This window comes from Danio aesculapii, chromosome 25 (assembly GCF_903798145.1).
Source record: "Danio aesculapii chromosome 25, fDanAes4.1, whole genome shotgun sequence".
NCBI classification, from domain to species: Eukaryota; Metazoa; Chordata; class Actinopteri; order Cypriniformes; family Danionidae; genus Danio; species Danio aesculapii.
The window spans coordinates 309,962-327,587 of NC_079459.1; the positions used below are offsets into that span (position 1 = coordinate 309,962).

At 39.4% G+C, this 17,626-nt stretch overlaps 1 protein-coding gene across 1 annotated transcript; it reads left to right on the forward strand.

Annotated features, from left to right (window-relative positions):
- Positions 1–1,168: 1,168 nt before the first annotated feature.
- On the forward strand, positions 1,169–17,626 carry afg3l1 (AFG3-like AAA ATPase 1). Its single transcript, XM_056451768.1, has 16 exons — positions 1,169–1,338; positions 3,136–3,226; positions 3,785–3,852; positions 3,986–4,135; positions 4,215–4,289; positions 7,010–7,134; positions 7,322–7,592; positions 7,796–7,933; positions 10,125–10,278; positions 10,796–10,903; positions 12,571–12,696; positions 12,825–12,935; positions 13,239–13,354; positions 14,408–14,608; positions 15,525–15,719; positions 16,144–17,626. The coding sequence occupies exons 1-16, from the start codon at positions 1,243–1,245 to the stop codon at positions 16,366–16,368; spliced, it is 2,250 nt and encodes a 749-aa protein (XP_056307743.1). The 5' UTR covers positions 1,169–1,242; the 3' UTR covers positions 16,369–17,626.

Genomic DNA, 17,626 nt, shown 5'->3' on the forward strand with positions numbered 1-17,626 from the left:
TTAAAGGCCTTTGAGTTACTCTAGTTGGGTTAAATAACTCATTTAAGTTGACTTAGTGCAGATTGTTTGTTTGAGTTCTGTCTTATGAATATTTATGTTTGTGTATTTCATAAATTGACACATTATGTGACTAAAATGCAGTTTAATGTGTTCTTTACATCCCAATAAAGTGATAGTGAGTGAAGTTATATATAATAAGGTGATTTTTTTTATTTCATGCTGGGTTTTAGTGGCAGAGAGTTTGACTATTCATTTAAAATAAAGTGTTTTATTTGATAGAAATATAGCGGTTCGTGTTTGGTGTGTCAGCCTCAAAGCTGGCTCTGATTGGTTAGAATGACTGCAGTTCTGTTACATATTTCAGCGCTTTCGATGACTGACCAATCACCTTTGATTCGCCGTCTATTATTGAAGAATGGTTGAGTTATTTGAGGCGAACTCGATGTATCTCCTGTTGTCTCTAGGAATGTTATACTTGTGAATGTTCAGTTTGTGTAATGAGGTTAAACGCGTCCTGTTTTCTCAGTGTTTGAGTGTCTCTCAATGGAGAATGTGTTTTAAAGGACCGCCGAGCGCCACCTGGAGGGGCTGAAGAGACTGCATGCGATTGATCGACCAATCAGAGCTTGAGAATCTGGCGCGGGGTGGAGCTTACGCTTGAAAATAATGAGGCTGTTGCTAGAAGATATACAGCTGCGGACGGGAGTTAACAAGAATTATTTAATTACCCATTAATTGTATTTTATTAACGTCTACCCCAACCCTCAGAGTAACAGTAGTATTATATTATTTAATTAAATTGTATCTTATTAACTTCTACCCTCAGTGATGTAAAATTCAGTGGCACAAAATGATGCCGTATTGATGTGCGTATCCGCAGCTGTATCCCTTCTAGACTTTACGAAATATTTATGACGCAACAAACACGCAGCACTGCAATTAAGGACCCAACGTCGCCTTACACTGCCTGTTCTAAATTTTGGCTTGAAATAAATGATCTCAATGGATATAAATTTCTACGAATAGTTATAACATCTAAAATACATCTATTGTGTAAAGTAACGCAATTCTCTTAGTACACGAGCTGTGTTTTATCATGTCGAGCGTGTTTGTTCGTGTCAGGCGCTTCGCGGAGGCCCGTCTCCCGCTCGCTCCTGCTGCTGGAAGTGTCATTCAGACAGCGGTTACAGCAGTGACTCTGTGCGGCTTCATCCGTCGCTTGTGCCGGCCTGAAGAGCTCTGATGGCGGCTCTGCTGTCCGTTTCTCTCCGCGGCGCCGCGCGGGCTGTACTGCGCTTCCAGACCGCGAGGATCCGGAGCTGCGCCGCTTATCCGCCGGTCAGAACAATACACACTTAGATCATACACACTGACTGACACACACGTGACATAACACACACACTAACATTTTACACACGCTCATGTGTCATAACACACAGACACACACGCTACACAGGTTTATGCATCAACACACACACTAGGTTAGACACACATATTCATGTGTCATAACACACACACTCGAAAGACACACATTCATGTTTTATAACACATACAGACATTGAGTACACAGGTTTATGTGTCTAAACACACACACACATGGTTACACACACTGATTACACTGGAGACAACACACACACTGAACACACACACGTTTCACAACACAAACTGGACATGAACAGACATGCATGTTTATGTTTCACACACACACACACACACACTCATTACAGCACAGGTTTACAGTGAACAGAAGTGTGACGTCATGATGATTCGGCTTGTTTTTCGTTACGTCACCTATTTTTATTTGTATGAGGTATTCTTGTCTGTTGCTATTCACGTTTTTAGTATTTTCCACATATTAAAATACGCTATATTAATAAATGAAGATGTTTTCAAATGCTTTCATTCATAAATATTGAACTGAAGAAGGTTTAAGTCAATAATGAGTGTTTTAAAGTGGATCTCCAACACTGTCAGACACACAAAGCTAAGCAAACAAAGCCGTTTCTGTGGCTCAATACTGATACTAGAACGGTTGCCGAATGCCAAGCAACAGTCACGTGTGTGTGTGTGTGTGTGTGTGTGTTTGTAGAGTATTTTACAACACAGATCAGCCAATCAGAATCGAGGACCAGTTCTTGAGCGGTCATCAGTCAGCCATGTTGGAGAGCAGAACGTAAACAAAGCCACTGAACAGCACGCAGAGATTTAGCTGATCATTCCTGACGAAATCAGCTGTTATTGTCAAGAGTTGAGCTGTGCTGATCAGAAATCAAACATTTTATTATAAATTATTATATACACGATTATTATAGACGCACAGAAGTTAAATAAATTCATCTATTATCATTATATCAGTTCATTCATTCATTTTCCTTCAGCTTAGTCCTCTTTATTCATCAGGGGTCACCACAGCGGAATGAACCACCAACTTATCCATGATTTGTTTTACACGACGGATGCCCTTCCAGCTACAACCCAGTACTGGGAAACACCCATACACACCCATTCACACACACACACTCATACACTACAGCCATTTTAGTTGATGAATCCCCCTATAGCGCATGTGTTTGGACTGTGGGGGAAACCGGAGCACCCGGAGGAAACCCACACCAACACGGGGAGAACATGCAAACTCCACACAGAAACACACACTGACCCAGCTGAGACACAAACCAGCGACCTTCTTGCTGTGAGGCAACAGCACTACCCACTGCGCCACCAGTATATTAATATATATTTTTAAAAACGATTGTTTGGATTTACAGGAATCTGACTATACTGTGATGTCTATAGTTTCAGCATATGAGATGGCGTCTGGAGACGGGAGATTTTAGGCTTCTTGGTTTTATGACAAATGAAAAGTTTTTAGTTTAAGTTACCTTGCAAAAAAGCTTTCCAAACGTCGTCTTTGTGAGTTTGTGTCGTGTTTCTAGTCCAAATATATAAAGTCTTCAATCAGAAAGCATTTCTAGACATGCAAATAATCGAGTCTTGCTTTCAGAAATAACGAGTCAAAGAGAAGTGAGCTTTTCCTTAAAACGTTATTTTACTTACACCATATTGTAGTGTATAATAAGCCATACGTGTGTGTGTGTGTGTGTGTGTGTGTGTGTGTGTCTCTTGATCTGTCAGTTTTCAGGTCTGAATGGTGTTTCTCCACTCCGCTCTGCAGGAAAGCGCTTCACGTTCCCTCTGTCCTGTTACTCCACAGACGCCCCGAAAGGTGACCATCCAGCAGTGTGTGTGTGTGTGTGTGTGTGTGTGTGTGTGTGTGTGTGTGTTTTTTATTTGTGTGGACCAAAAGTCCCAACAAGTAGGGCTGCGTAATATTGGAATAATCTGACATTGCGATGTTTTGTATTTCAGCGATATACATTGCATCATGAATACAGCCTAATTTGTAAAGAATTCTTCATTTTAGATTGATTTGGGGTGATTTTGTAATTAATTATACTGTAACTAATATATAACAAATAAATTACAAGCATTGACAAATATAATACTGCAAAGATAAAGTCAATTCTTGTTTTGTGCAGTTTTCTAAAAGTGTTCAGGCTCAGATATTGAATAATCAACCCTGCATAGTCTTCCTTGTATATGATGTAATCTTTAATAAAGTTATGAGCATGATAATTTCTAGTAGTCAGATGTTCACACAGTCACAGGCCTTAAAGGGATAGTTACTCACTATTACTCACTATTTACTCACCCTTCACTTGACTGAGTATACAGTCTCTACAGGACAAACATCACTACAGCTGTGTGTGTGTGTGTTCTCCAGATGCTCCGCCCCCTGGAGGAGGAGGACGGAGAGGCGGGAGGAAGAGCTGGCCTGCTCGATTAGCACAGGTGAGCCTGCAGGAGCGCTCGTGTTTAAGAGCTCCTTTATAATCCCTCATCTCTTCTGTCTTTGCCGTGTGTCTATGTTGTCTGTGTGTTTAGGGTGATGATGATGATGTGTGTATATTGTGTGTGTGTTCAGGGTGATTTCCCGTGGGATGATCGTGATTTCCGGCATCTTCTTCTGGCTGCCAGCGGTGTGGCGGCGCTGCTGCTGTATCTGCTCTTCAGAGACCCGGGGAAGGAGATCACCTGGAAGGACTTCGTGCACCGCTATCTGGACAGAGGCCTGGTGTGTGTCTGTGTGTGTGTGTGCCTGATGTATGTGTGTGTGTGTGTGTCTGATGTGTGAGTGTGTTTGGTCTGTGCAGGTGGAGCGGCTCGAGGTGGTCAATAAGCAGTTTGTGAGGGTGATTCTGGAGCGTGACGCCGACGCTAATGAAGGAGTGAGTTCTGGATGATCAGCAGTAAAGCTGGAGTTTACCATAGCAGACACGATACCATAGCAGACACCATAGCAGACTGCTAGGGTGACCACATTTCCACAACAAAACCAGCCCAAATGACCAATCAAATCTAGCCCAAAACCAGCCCAATGGCCAATCAAATCTAGCCCAAAACCAGCCCAATGGCCAATCAAATCTAGCCCAAAACCAGCCCAATGGCCAATCAAATCTAGCCCAAAACCAGCCCAATGCCCAATCAAATCTAGCCCAAAACCAGCCCAAAAGCCCAATGGCCAATCAAATCTAGCCCAAAACCAGCCCAGTGGCCAATCAAATATAGTTCAATGACCAATTAAGACTAATTCAAAAGTAGCCCAATGGAAAATCAAAACTAACCCAACATTAGTCCACTGGCCAATTAAAACCAGCTCAAAACTAGCTCAATACCCAATCAAAGTAACCCAATACTTGCCCAAAGGTTAATCAAAACTAGTCCAATATTAGCCCAAAGGTTAATCAAAACTAGTCCAATATCAGCCCGAAGGTTACTCAAAACTAGTCCAATATTAGCCCAAAGGTTAATCAAAACTAGTCCAATATCAGCCCGAAGGTTACTCAAAACTAGTCCAATATTAGCCCAAAGGTTACTCAAAACTAGTCCAATATTAGCCCAAAGGTTACTCAAAACTAGTCCAATATTAGCCCGAAGGTTACTCAAAACTAGTCCAATATTAGCCCAAAGGTTACTCAAAACTAGTCCAATATTAGCCCGAAGGTTACTCAAAACTAGTCCAATATTAGCCCAAAGGTTAATCAAAACTAGTCCAATATCAGCCCAAAGATTAATCAAAACTAGTCCAATATTAGCCCAAAGATTAATCAAAATTAGTCCAATATTAGCCCTAAGATTAATCAAGACTAGTCCAATATCAGCCCAAAGATTAATCAAAACTAGTCCAATATCAGCCCAAAGATTAATCAAAACTAGTCCAATATTAGCCCAAAGATTAATCAAAACTAGTCCAATATTAGCCCAAAGATTAATCAAAACTAGTCCAATATCAGCCCAAAGATTAATCAAAACTAGTCCAATATTAGCCCAAAGATTAATCAAAACTAGTCCAATATTAGCCCAAAGATTAATCAAAACTAGTCCAATATCAGCCCAAAGATTAATCAAAACTAGTCCAATATCAGCCCAAAGATTAATCAAAACTAGTCCAATATTAGCCCAAAGGTTAATCAAAACTAGTCCAATATAAGCCCGAAGGTTACTCAAAACTAGTCCAATATTAGCCCAAAGGTTACTCAAAACTAGTCCAATATTAGCCCGAAGGTTACTCAAAACTAGTCCAATATTAGCCCAAAGGTTAATCAAAACTAGTCCAATATCAGCCCAAAGATTAATCAAAACTAGTCCAATATTAGCCCAAAGATTAATCAAAATTAGTCCAATATTAGCCCTAAGATTAATCAAGACTAGTCCAATATCAGCCCAAAGATTAATCAAAACTAGTCCAATATCAGCCCAAAGATTAATCAAAACTAGTCCAATATTAGCCCAAAGATTAATCAAAACTAGTCCAATATTAGCCCAAAGATTAATCAAAACTAGTCCAATATCAGCCCAAAGATTAATCAAAACTAGTCCAATATTAGCCCAAAGATTAATCAAAACTAGTCCAATATTAGCCCAAAGATTAATCAAAACTAGTCCAATATCAGCCCAAAGATTAATCAAAACTAGTCCAATATCAGCCCAAAGATTAATCAAAACTAGTCCAATATTAGCCCAAAGGTTAATCAAAACTAGTCCAATATAAGCCCGAAGGTTACTCAAAACTAGTCCAATATTAGCCCAAAGATTAATCAAAACTATTCCAATATTAGCCTAAAGGTTAATCAAAACTAGTCCAATATTAGCCTAAAGGTTAATCAAAACTAGTCCAATATTAGCCCAAAGATTAATCAAAACTAGTCCAATATTAGCCCTAAGGTTAATCAAAACTAGTCCAATATCAGCCCAAAGATTAATCAAAACTAGTCCAATATTAGCCCAAAGATTAATCAAAACTAGTCCAATATCAGCCCAAAGATTAATCAAAACTAGTCCAATATCAGCCCAAAGATTAATCAAAACTAGTCCAATATTAGCCCAAAGATTAATCAAAACTAGTCCAATATCAGCCCAAAGATTAATCAAAACTAGTCCAATATCAGCCCAAAGATTAATCAAAACTAGTCCAATATCAGCCCAAAGATTAATCAAAACTAGTCCAATATCAGCCCAAAGATTAATCAAAACTAGTCCAATATCAGCCCAAAGATTAATCAAAACTAGTCCAATATAAGCCCGAAGGTTACTCAAAACTAGTCCAATATCAGCCCAAAGATTAATCAAAACTATTCCAATATTAGCCTAAAGGTTAATCAAAACTAGCCCAAAGTTAGCCCAAAGGTCAATTTAAAAGTCATTCAAAACTAGCCCAATGGCCAATCAAAACTAGTGATTGTTGATCCCACGGTATGAGCAAACGCACTACAGAAGTCAATGGCTGTTTCTCCAGCATTCTTCAGGACATTGGGAGGAATATGGGAGTAAACGATGACAGAATGTTCATTTTGGGATGAATTTGGCTCAGTAATGTCACTATTTCCCAATTGTGTTGTTGTAAGCTCAGGACTGTACTAATGGTGATGTTTTATTGTGTTTGTGTCAGAGTTACGTGTGGTTCAACATCGGCAGCGTGGACACGTTCGAGAGGAATCTGGAAGCTGCACACTATGAGCTGGGCCTGGAGCCGTCACACAGAGCAGCGGTGGTGTACACGTCTGAGAGCGACGGGTCAGACGCTCTAACACTATTATTATATATTCAGTCAATATTCAACTGCTTCCTGTGTCAAATATTTATTATTTATCAGATATAAATACACATCATGGTATGTGGACAGCTCATTAGTGAGCTACTGTATGTAATAGGAAGGAAATGGGTTTAATCTGAACTAATCCATGTATCTGTGTGTGTCCAGGTCTTTTCTGATGAGCTTCATACCCACGCTGCTGCTGATTGGCTTCCTGCTGTTCACTCTGCGGCGTGGACCAATGGGAGGAGGGATGGGCGGCCGTAGGGGCGGGCTCTTCGGCATGAGCGAATCAACCGCCAAGATGATGAAGGACAGCATCGAGGTGAAGTTTAAAGACGTGGCGGGATGTGAAGAAGCCAAAGTGGAGATCATGGAGTTCGTCAACTTCCTGAAGAACCCGCAGCAGTACCAGGACCTGGGAGCCAAGATCCCCAAGGTCTGAGCACAGTCACATCACAGCACCGTCTGCTGTTATAAACTAGCCCAGAGTATGCTTGTATTCTTGATAACTGTTCTCTGGCTAGTCTGCGGATCAGATTGAAATGTGTGGATGAGCTGATCTGAGATCTGCGTGTGTTGTGACACAGAAGGCTTACATTTCTTTCTCTCCAGCTGATGAATGTTGATGTGTGTTTGCAGGGTGCAGTTCTCTCCGGGCCTCCAGGAACAGGGAAGACGCTGCTCGCTAAAGCCACGGCGGGAGAAGCAAACGTTCCCTTCATCACCGTCAACGGCTCCGAGTTCCTGGAGATGTTTGTGGGAGTCGGTCCAGCCAGAGTCAGTGTCGCATCTTTAAATCACTATACAAGTCTCCATACACACACTCTCACATGCACAGTTTAGAAATATATATAAATAAATATAAAATAGAAATGCCAAGATACACAGAAAAATAAAAGCTTGTCAAATGCATGATGATGACTGGTTAATGTTTAACCCTTTAACTACCCCATCAAGAAAATAATCTTTGGATTGCTTTTCCTATCTCCTTATGTCGCTAGTTAACACACTCAATGCATTTTCACACTCAACACATCCCATAATTTCTAAAATATCAACCTCTACCAGGGTTGATATGTCGGTTTATGGTAAAAGTACCGGAATTAATACATAAACTAATGAAAAATCTGAAAATATGAAGCCAGCAGACCAATTTATTTAAGAAAATATTCCAAATAAAACATATTTGAACACTAAATCATCTTTATTTTTTGCAGTAGGCCCTAAAAATAATTTAGATTCTCATTTCACATGTTTTCTTGTATTTTTTTAATTATTATTATTTTTATTTTATTTTTTTAATAAAACCAAAATCAACTGTAGTAGTGCAACAGGATTATATTTGTTTGATTTTTATTTTTGTTTATTTTATTATTATTATTATTATTTATTTTTTTTGCTAACCAACAATGCGGTGTGTGTAAACCATTATTCTTTAAATGACTTAAACCGTCATTATTTAAAACAGTCTACACATGTCCGCCATTAGTAGAGCGGGCAGTCGAAGGGTTAATGTCATTTACTATGGAGGATAAACTTAAGTGCTTTCTCAGCTTGCACTAATGATCATTTTTATTATGCAACAATCGTTATTATTATGATTTATTATTATAACTGATATTATTATTTGTAAAGGGTCTATTCCACACATTGAACATCAGGGGATGTTATATATTTTGGTATATTTAGTATATCAGGGATTTTTGTTTCTCATTTTTACTTCTCATTTATCTGAATAGATGCATTTATTTCATTTTCCTTCGGTTTAGTCCCTTTATTCATCAGGGGTCGCCACTGCGGAATGAACCGCCAACTATTTCAGCATATGTTTTACACAGCGAATGCCCTTCCAGCCGCAACCCAGTACTAGGAAACACCCATACACACTCATTCATTCACACACACTCATACACTACGGCCAGTTTAGTTGATCAGTTCCCCTATAGCGCATGTGTTTGGACTGTGGGGGAAACCGGAGCACTCGGAGGAAACCCACACCAACACGGGGAGAACATGCAAACTCCACACAGAAACACTAACTGACCCAGCTGAGGCTCGAACCAGCGACCTTCTTGCATGTATTGCTATGGTTAGGCTATTTTCACTGCCATCTTGAGGTTTTTCCACTTATCTGCGGTAATCAAATGAGATCTCCAGGCTGGAGTTGTTATAAACCTGCCTGTATTTTAACCCGTGGATTTTTCTGGAAAATGTCTAATTATTGCAGCCTGAAGTGACTTATTTTGCCTTGATCTTTCCTAAAATTAGTGTCAATATTTCTGGCATTTCCTGTGTTGTTTTGCTGTGGACATATACACAGATTTACACTTTAATTCAGCTTTACCTTTTGCACCTCAAGAAACATTCATTTACACAAAGAGGAACACAGAGAGAAAGTGTTTACCTCTCATCCATATAAAACAAACCACATTACATTTGGTTAATAACTCTAAATGATCAAAATCGACAAATCTGTGAACAGTAGCATTAGAATAATCATGATAAAACGCTCCAATTTAGCGACTGACGCAGCATATTGTGTATATATTGTAAATATGTGAACATTTTAGTTTAAAAGACAATTCACAGCGTTTACTGCTGGCTCATCACCTGCATATTATTAGCATTTATAAAGTGTGATCATATTCTACATCCCTGATCAATGCCAAAACCCAACCACTACTTTAATAACTGTATATATAAGCTGCTAATTAATAGTTTAATGAGCTAAAGGTCGTAGTGAATGGTTTGTTAATGGTGTGAATTGAACATAATAATAAAGTGTGAGCAATATAATGAATATTATAGTTTGTTTTGTTAAAGAATGTCAGGAAATTTGACTTTAGGCTTACATTGGGAACCCTGATTGAAATATTGCCCCAGTTTTACCAGGAATTGATGCTTTCATTTGCTTGAACGCAGTAAATTGCCAGCTCTGTATGTAAACCGCTGCTGTGTTTTCCTGTAGGTTAGAGACATGTTTGCGCTGGCGAGGAAGAACGCGCCCTGTATCCTCTTCATCGACGAGATCGACGCCGTGGGCAAGAAGAGAGGAGGAGGAAACTTCGGTGGAAACAGTGAACAGGAGAACACACTCAATCAGCTGCTGGTGGAGATGGACGGTCAGCCTTTATTTCCTGCTGCTGAGATCCTTTTTAACATGAACATGTTGTCTAACTCTCTGAAACGGGCTTTGATCCAATTAGGTGACTGTCGCTTTAAATGCAAATGAGATTGCGCTCTTTTTCAGAAGAGGGCGGAGCTATAGACGGCTGTGCATCAGCTTAGGGACAGATGTAAAACAGCAGTGTGTGTGTGTGTGTGTGTTGTGAGTGTTGGTCAGGTGTGAGTGTGCTTCATGTCGCTCCTGTCTCTGTTGATCTAAAACTCCACATCTATAATCCTCTTAGTCTATGCTGACATTATCTTCAGCAGCTCAAACACTCTAATGGCTAATGGACAGACGGCTGCTTCTCACTCAGGGCTGCTGTTTATGCTAATGAGATGGAGATTAGTGGGCGGGGCTTTCCTCCTCTGATGACACATATGAAGAGAGAATGTGAATCAAAGTGTTTCTGCAGACTGTTGTGATCAGGTCTGATTATAAAACATATATCATTCATTATTATGTGTGGACAGGTTTCAACTCGAGCACTAATGTAGTGGTTCTGGCTGGAACAAACAGACCTGATGTGCTGGATCCGGCACTGATGAGACCCGGCAGGTTCGACAGGCAGATTTACCTGGGTAAGAGTTTTACCCACTACACTAAATATTACAGCTCCTCCAAGATTTTGCAGGGGCTTTTTTATACTTGCAGCCAAACAACTGATTTTGTGACAGCTTTTCTTATGACATGGTATGCTTCAGTTGTGTTCTGCTAGGAAAATACATTAAATATTGTAAAATTCTTCATCTTGTTTTAAATCAAGAGTCATTAGCAGTCCACTGATATATCGGCATGGTCAGAATTTACCATTTATATACAAGATTATGCACTTTTCTATATGGCTCATAAGTGTTGGACTTTTAATTTGACAGAGCCAGGACTTTTATTTGACACTGCCTTAAATATTGTGCTGGTTTTTTTCTAATTTCTGGCTGATCCGTTATTAATGAATGTAATGACATTTTTAAACTATGTAAACATGTATTTATGCATTTATAACAAGTCTTTGATTGACTAAAGATCCAGCTGTCGGATTTGCAATTCCCAGTGTTTTTTAACTTAAACTTTAAACGAACTTTAAATAATAAAAACAAAAATAATAATTAAAAAGCTATATATGTGAATGTGTGTGTGTGTGTGTGTGTGTGTGTGTGTGAATGTGTGTGTGTGTGTGTTAGGGCCGGATTAACCAATCGGCCTTATGGGCACAGGCCCAGGGGCGCGTGCGCACTTGGGGCCCCTGCGAGGGGGCCAATTTCGGAGTGTCTTTTTAGGCTAAGTGCAAATAGCGCACCTAGCTGGATTAGTAAAGAGTGCGGTAAACGACAGCGTGAGTGGCGTACCTCGTAAAGCACACGGCAACATCTTTTGACTCGATCATTAACAGTGTTCGAATCTACCGTCTGCTGAACTCCTGCTACTTTTTCTCTCCCCGTTACATATCAGATTGGAAATATATTTATTTTTAATACGAAGGAAACATGATATAAAGTCGCAATTGCCTCATGGATATGTATAAATATATATGTATATTCACTAGTTTTATTTGTATATTTTTTTTCAATGCTTTAAAAATAAGTAAAATCTTTGAAGACTATAATATATGTACTATATATCATTTATTTGAATTATAGATTCGTTTTATTAAAAAGTTAAATTTTAATTAAAAAATATGCGGCCGGGTAGGGGGCCTTACAAGATAATATGCCCAGGGGCCCCTGAATTCTTAATCCGGGCCTTGTGTGTGTGTGTGTGTGTGTGTGTGTGTGTGTGTGTGTGTGTGTGTGTGTGTGTGTGTGTGTATGTGTGAGTGTATATTCATGCTTTAAACTAGTTTTTAAAATGTTAAACAAATTTTATTCATGCTTTAAACTAATTTTTACCTTGTATAATATTACATTTTTAATATATATAATATTTAAGGATCATAGAAACAAGAAGATGCTATCTAAAGTATAAATCAGTTTATTTTACAGGCTAATTTTCTTTGTTGTGTTTATTTTCCCCCATGTTAATCCATTTTAAATCAATTAAAGTGTAACATTAACATAACGTTTAACATAAAAACACCTTTTCCCTCATCAAGAATGCATTTAATTGTGCTGTTTTAAATATGCAATATTAGTATTTTCATCATGGTTTTATTTCAAACAAACAAAACAACCATAATGGCCAACATTCATATTAATATACAGTGGGCTTGGAACACTTAAACATCTAAGATTTGTGTTTATCATCCGTTCAGGGCCTCCTGATATTAAGGGCCGAGCCTCCATTTTCAGAGTGCATCTGCGGCCCCTCAAACTGGACCCCAGTGTGGACCGGGATGCCATAGCCAGAAAAATGGCAGCTGCTACACCGGGCTTCACCGGTGAGCGAGAGGAAAATCACATGCTGTGTGCTAATTATATAATTAGAGTTTACGATTGAGAGTAGGCTGATATGATAATCTTCTCCATCATTTTGCTGTGTAAAGAGATTATACTTGCTCTCTTCCAGGTGCTGATATTGCGAATGTCTGTAATGAAGCGGCTCTCATTGCTGCACGATATCTGAATGAGTCCGTCACTCTTAAACACTTCGAGCAGGCCATCGACAGAGTCATCGGAGGTAAAACCAAGAGCTAAAAACAACACAACGTCTCACAAACATGTTCATGAGCTTAGATAACAGTGAGCTAGAAGATTATTGGGAGGATCTGTCTTTAAATCATTCTCAACTTATGCTGTCATGTTGTATAATTACTATGGTGTACCACAGGGTTCAGTCCTGGGTCCTATTCTTTTTTTGCATACGTGCTTTATTCCAGTCAGATAATGCAAAGGTGGAAATTAAAACTCTTTTCTTCTCTTTAGTGGTGACATATGCGTCTTAATTATCTGAAGTTCGTCATTTTGTGTCGTCTTCTTTCAGGTCTGGAGAAGAAGACTCAAGTATTACAGCCCACTGAGAAAAAGACGGTAGCCTATCATGAAGCAGGACATGCTGTTGTGGGCTGGTTTCTGCAACACGCTGACCCATTACTAAAGGTAACGATGTGTTAGAGCCCTGTCACAACTGAAATGTGATGTTTAGCTTGTGCAAAGTGCAGACCCAACCCTAAGCTTGACAAATGGAGACAAAAAATGACTCCAATCTAGGTTAATAATTTGGTTTAAGTTTAGTTAATCATTTGTAAATAGCTTTAATTAAGGGATAATGTTCATCATGTACAATACTAGTTCATTAACAGCTGTTGTAAAAAACTGAAGGGTTTATTTTGCAATAACAATCGGCTTGATGTACATTATCCTGCATTTAACACGATTACTTGCTGCAAAGCTAAACTATTAGACACAACATATTACTAACCTTAAGACTAACATGTTGATAGTATAAGAACTTCAGTTTTGATTTCATGGGCACTTGCAGAAATAAAATATCTGGATGCAGTCTAACTTACTCATATTATTATACAGTCACTAGATGGCGCCAAACAGTCTAAAACTTCAGTGCAAAAGTAAATATATATATATAGATTTGAACATACTGACTGTCGGTCAAGTTGATTTGATGTACCCAGATTAATAACATACCTTTGAATGACACGACTGACCAATCAGAAACAAGTTTTCCAGATATTTGTGTAATATGTTAGGGATAAAGTACATCTAGGAGGTGGTTATCATGGAATAAAGACGGTTTATCGACAGCCCGATGCAAAGCGGAGCACTGTTTTATAAGACATAAGAGTTTATTCTGAGAAAACAACCATTCTGATATACATGATCCTGCTTATTAAATGGTTACCTGACGCAAAACGTTGTCTTATCGAGTCATAATAGTAGTTTATTAACTCTTTTATTAACGCTAAGCTAAATGAAAACAGCTGATGGTGTATACACTAACCTGTGCGGTTTTCTGACACTAGATGGCGCCAAACAGTCAAAAGTGGCTGTGTTCTTCAGCAGTTGTTATTTGAGTATAACATACCATTAAATGTTGCGACTGACCAATCAGAATCAAGTATTCCAGACAGCTGTGTAAGAAGTATATTTCTCAAATTTATTCACCGACTACTATCCTCTGGTTGTGTTTTGCAGGTGTCCATTATTCCTCGAGGGAAAGGCCTGGGCTATGCGCAGTATCTGCCCAAAGAGCAGTATTTATACACGCGAGAGCAACTGTTTGACCGCATGTGTATGATGTTAGGAGGACGAGTGGCAGAGCAGGTGTTCTTCAACAGGATCACCACTGGAGCTCACGACGACCTGAAGAAGGTCACGCAGTCGGCATATGCTCAGGTGCACACATCCGGGCCCAGAAACTCAATCTATGGCAGTGTTTCTCAATCCTGGTGCCCACTGCTCTGTATGTTTCTTATAAAGCTGAATCATAGGGAATGAGAACTATAAGACTGAAGGGTTTATTCAGAGAAAACAAGCATCCTAATGTACTTTATCCTGCTTATTACATGGCTATTTGCCACAAAATGGAGGATGGAGACAAACAGTCAAAAACACAAAGCAGACAGAAACAGCTGATGGAGTATACACTAACCTGCGCATTATTCAGACACAAGATGGAGACAAACAGTAAAAATCAGCTAAATGGAGTATACACTAACCTGCGCATTATTCAGACACTAGATGGAGCTAAAACAGTCATAAAACAAAGCTGACAGAAACAGAAACAACTGATGGAGTATACACTAACCTGTGCATTTTTCAGACACTAGATGTGTCTGCTATAATATATTTACAGTGTCTGCTATAATGTTAATGTAGTTTTCGTGTGTTTACATTGATGAATATGGCCGCTGTGTAAACTCACAGTACAGTTACAGTCTTATTGCCACATTATATTGTTATAATAACATGATATCGCTGCCTTCAGTGATTTTTCTGACGGTAAATACCCAAAAAATAACCCAACTGGAATAACTACAGCAGTCGCCATCATCAATCTCATATGAAGCACGAGATCGTGATGACGTGTGATGACGTGTGCAGGGGTTTTAGTGCTGTCCCATTTTATAGAGGTGTAATTTGAAGCCCTTCCCCTTCACACTCAAGGGCCAAGGGGAAGGAGTGCAAAAATAGAGTTGGGATTGGGCTTTAATATAAAGTGGGACCAAACGTTGAATTAACAGTACTTTTTTTTTTCTAGTCAATATATTATCTCACTGTCTTTATTAATCCTGTGTTGTTTACACTGTAGATCGTGCAGTTCGGCATGAGCGAGCGGGTGGGTCAGGTGTCCTTCGATCTTCCCAGGCAGGGCGAGACAGTCCTGGAGAAGCCCTATAGCGAGGCCACGGCGGAGCTCATCGATGAGGAGGTGCGGGATCTGGTGGATCGGGCCTATAGGAGGACACTGGAGCTCGTCACTGAGAAGAGGGAGCAGGTGGAGATGGTGAGGACCACTAAAAAAAACAATCTAGAAACTAAATGAAAAAAATCCACTGTGATGCGTGTTAAGGGCATGCCGAACCAACAGGGGGCAATAAAAGACTTTAATAGACTCACTCCTTAAAAGACTTTAAAAGACTTAACAGACTTACTCCTGTTGGTCCTCAATCTGGCAACCTGTGCCTGCTCTGATTTGATCCTGGAGTGCAATACCTAGTTCAACCACTGGGTGTCAGACTTACATACTGCACCTTTAAAACAAGCTGCATAATATGCCAATAAAGTAATAAATAAATAAATGTCATGACATCACTTGGGAAGTGTTCAAAAAGCAAATTCAGGAGGCCAGTTTAAAGATTCAGTTCATGAAGAGTATTAATGTCTGATTTAAAATAGATGTGAATATGCACGCTGTGTGTTTGGTGCAGGTTGGAAAGCGTTTGCTGGAGAAAGAGGTTCTAGACAAAGCTGATATGCTGGAGCTGCTGGGAGCGAGACCCTTCGAGGAGAAATCCACCTATGAGGAGTTTGTGGAGGGAACGGGCAGCTTCGAGGAGGACACCAGCCTGCCCGAGGGCCTGAAGGACTGGAACCAGGAGCGCAGAGGGGAACCTGAGGAACCTACAGACTCACAGGAGCAAAGAGCAGCTTAAACAAACACCTCCTCAAAGCTGGAGACCGCCTTAAAGAGGAGGAGTCTATAGAAACGAGGAGGAGTCTTTATTAGAGGAAGGGAAGTCTTCATAAAAATAGGAGGAGTCTACATACGAGGAGGAGTCTTTGTGAAAGGGAGTCTTCTTAAAATAGGTGGAGTCTACATAATAGAGGAGGGGTCTTCATAATATGGGAGGAGTCTACGCAATAGAGGAGGAGTTTTCATAATAGACGAGGAGTCTTCATTATAAATAGGCGGAGTCTTCATAAAAGATGAGGGGTCTACATAATAGAGGTGGAGTCTTTATAAAAATTGGGAGGAGTCTTCATAAAAGAGGAGGAGTCTACATAATAGAGGTGGAGTGTTTATAAAAGAGGAGTCTACATATGAGGAGTCTTTGTAAAAGGGGAGTCGTCTTCATAAAATAGGTGGAGTCTACATAAAAAAGGAGGGTTCTTCATATCTGTAATGAAGACTCCTCCTCTATTATGTAGACTAGGCGGAGTCTGCATAAAAAAGGAGTCTTCACAATAGAGGAGTCTTCATAAGAAGAGGTGGAGTGTTTATAAAAATTTGGAGGAGTCTTCATAAGAGAAGAGGAGTCTGCATGATAGAGGTGGAGTCTAGATAAAAGAGGAGGAGTCTTCATAAGAGGAGGAGTGGACATTTTGTTGGCATTTGCATTTCGCTTCCCTTGTTGATTCAAACAGGGGACTTTTACTGAGTTTGAAATGCCTTAATACTGTATGTGCGTTATATATTGGCATATTTGATGCCAGATATGAACTTTTGACGCTCAACACCGTGAACTCTTTATGCAAGATCTTATTAGTTATTTTTTATCCTTTGATTTCTGCTGTTAAATCCTTTTTATCTACTCTTACCTTCCTCTTAAAGCGACAGTTCACCCAGAATGAATAATTCTGTCATTTACTCACACAAACCTTTATAGGAGCTTCTTTCTTCTGTTGAACACTAAAGGAGATATTTTGAAGAATGTTGGAAACCTGTAACCATTGACTTCCATTGTATTTCCTACTATAAAACAAGTTAATGGTTACCAGTTTCTAACATTCTTCAAAACATCTTCTTTAGCGTTCAACAGAAGTGGTTGAGTACGTTTTCATTTTTGCGTGAACTATAAGTGGAGGAATCTGTATATTTGTACAATTTTCATTTGTGTGCTTTAAGAAGAAGAAAATGTTTTGAAAAAAGAAACTTGTGATTATTTAATTGAATTAAAGGAGTTTTGTATA

What these genes read in the sequence shown, in the direction of transcription:
- afg3l1 (XM_056451768.1), top strand. Translation starts at nt 1,243, where the DNA reads ATGGCGGCTCTGCTGTCCGTTTCTCTCCGCGGCGCCGCGCGGGCTGTA. An exon ending in GCTGCGCCGCTTATCCGCCG is followed by an intron (nt 1,339 to 3,135) that starts GTCAGAACAATA and finishes TTGATCTGTCAG; the next exon opens with TTTTCAGGTCTGAATGGTGT. An exon ending in CGCAGTCGGCATATGCTCAG is followed by an intron (nt 14,609 to 15,524) that starts GTGCACACATCC and finishes TTTACACTGTAG; the next exon opens with ATCGTGCAGTTCGGCATGAG.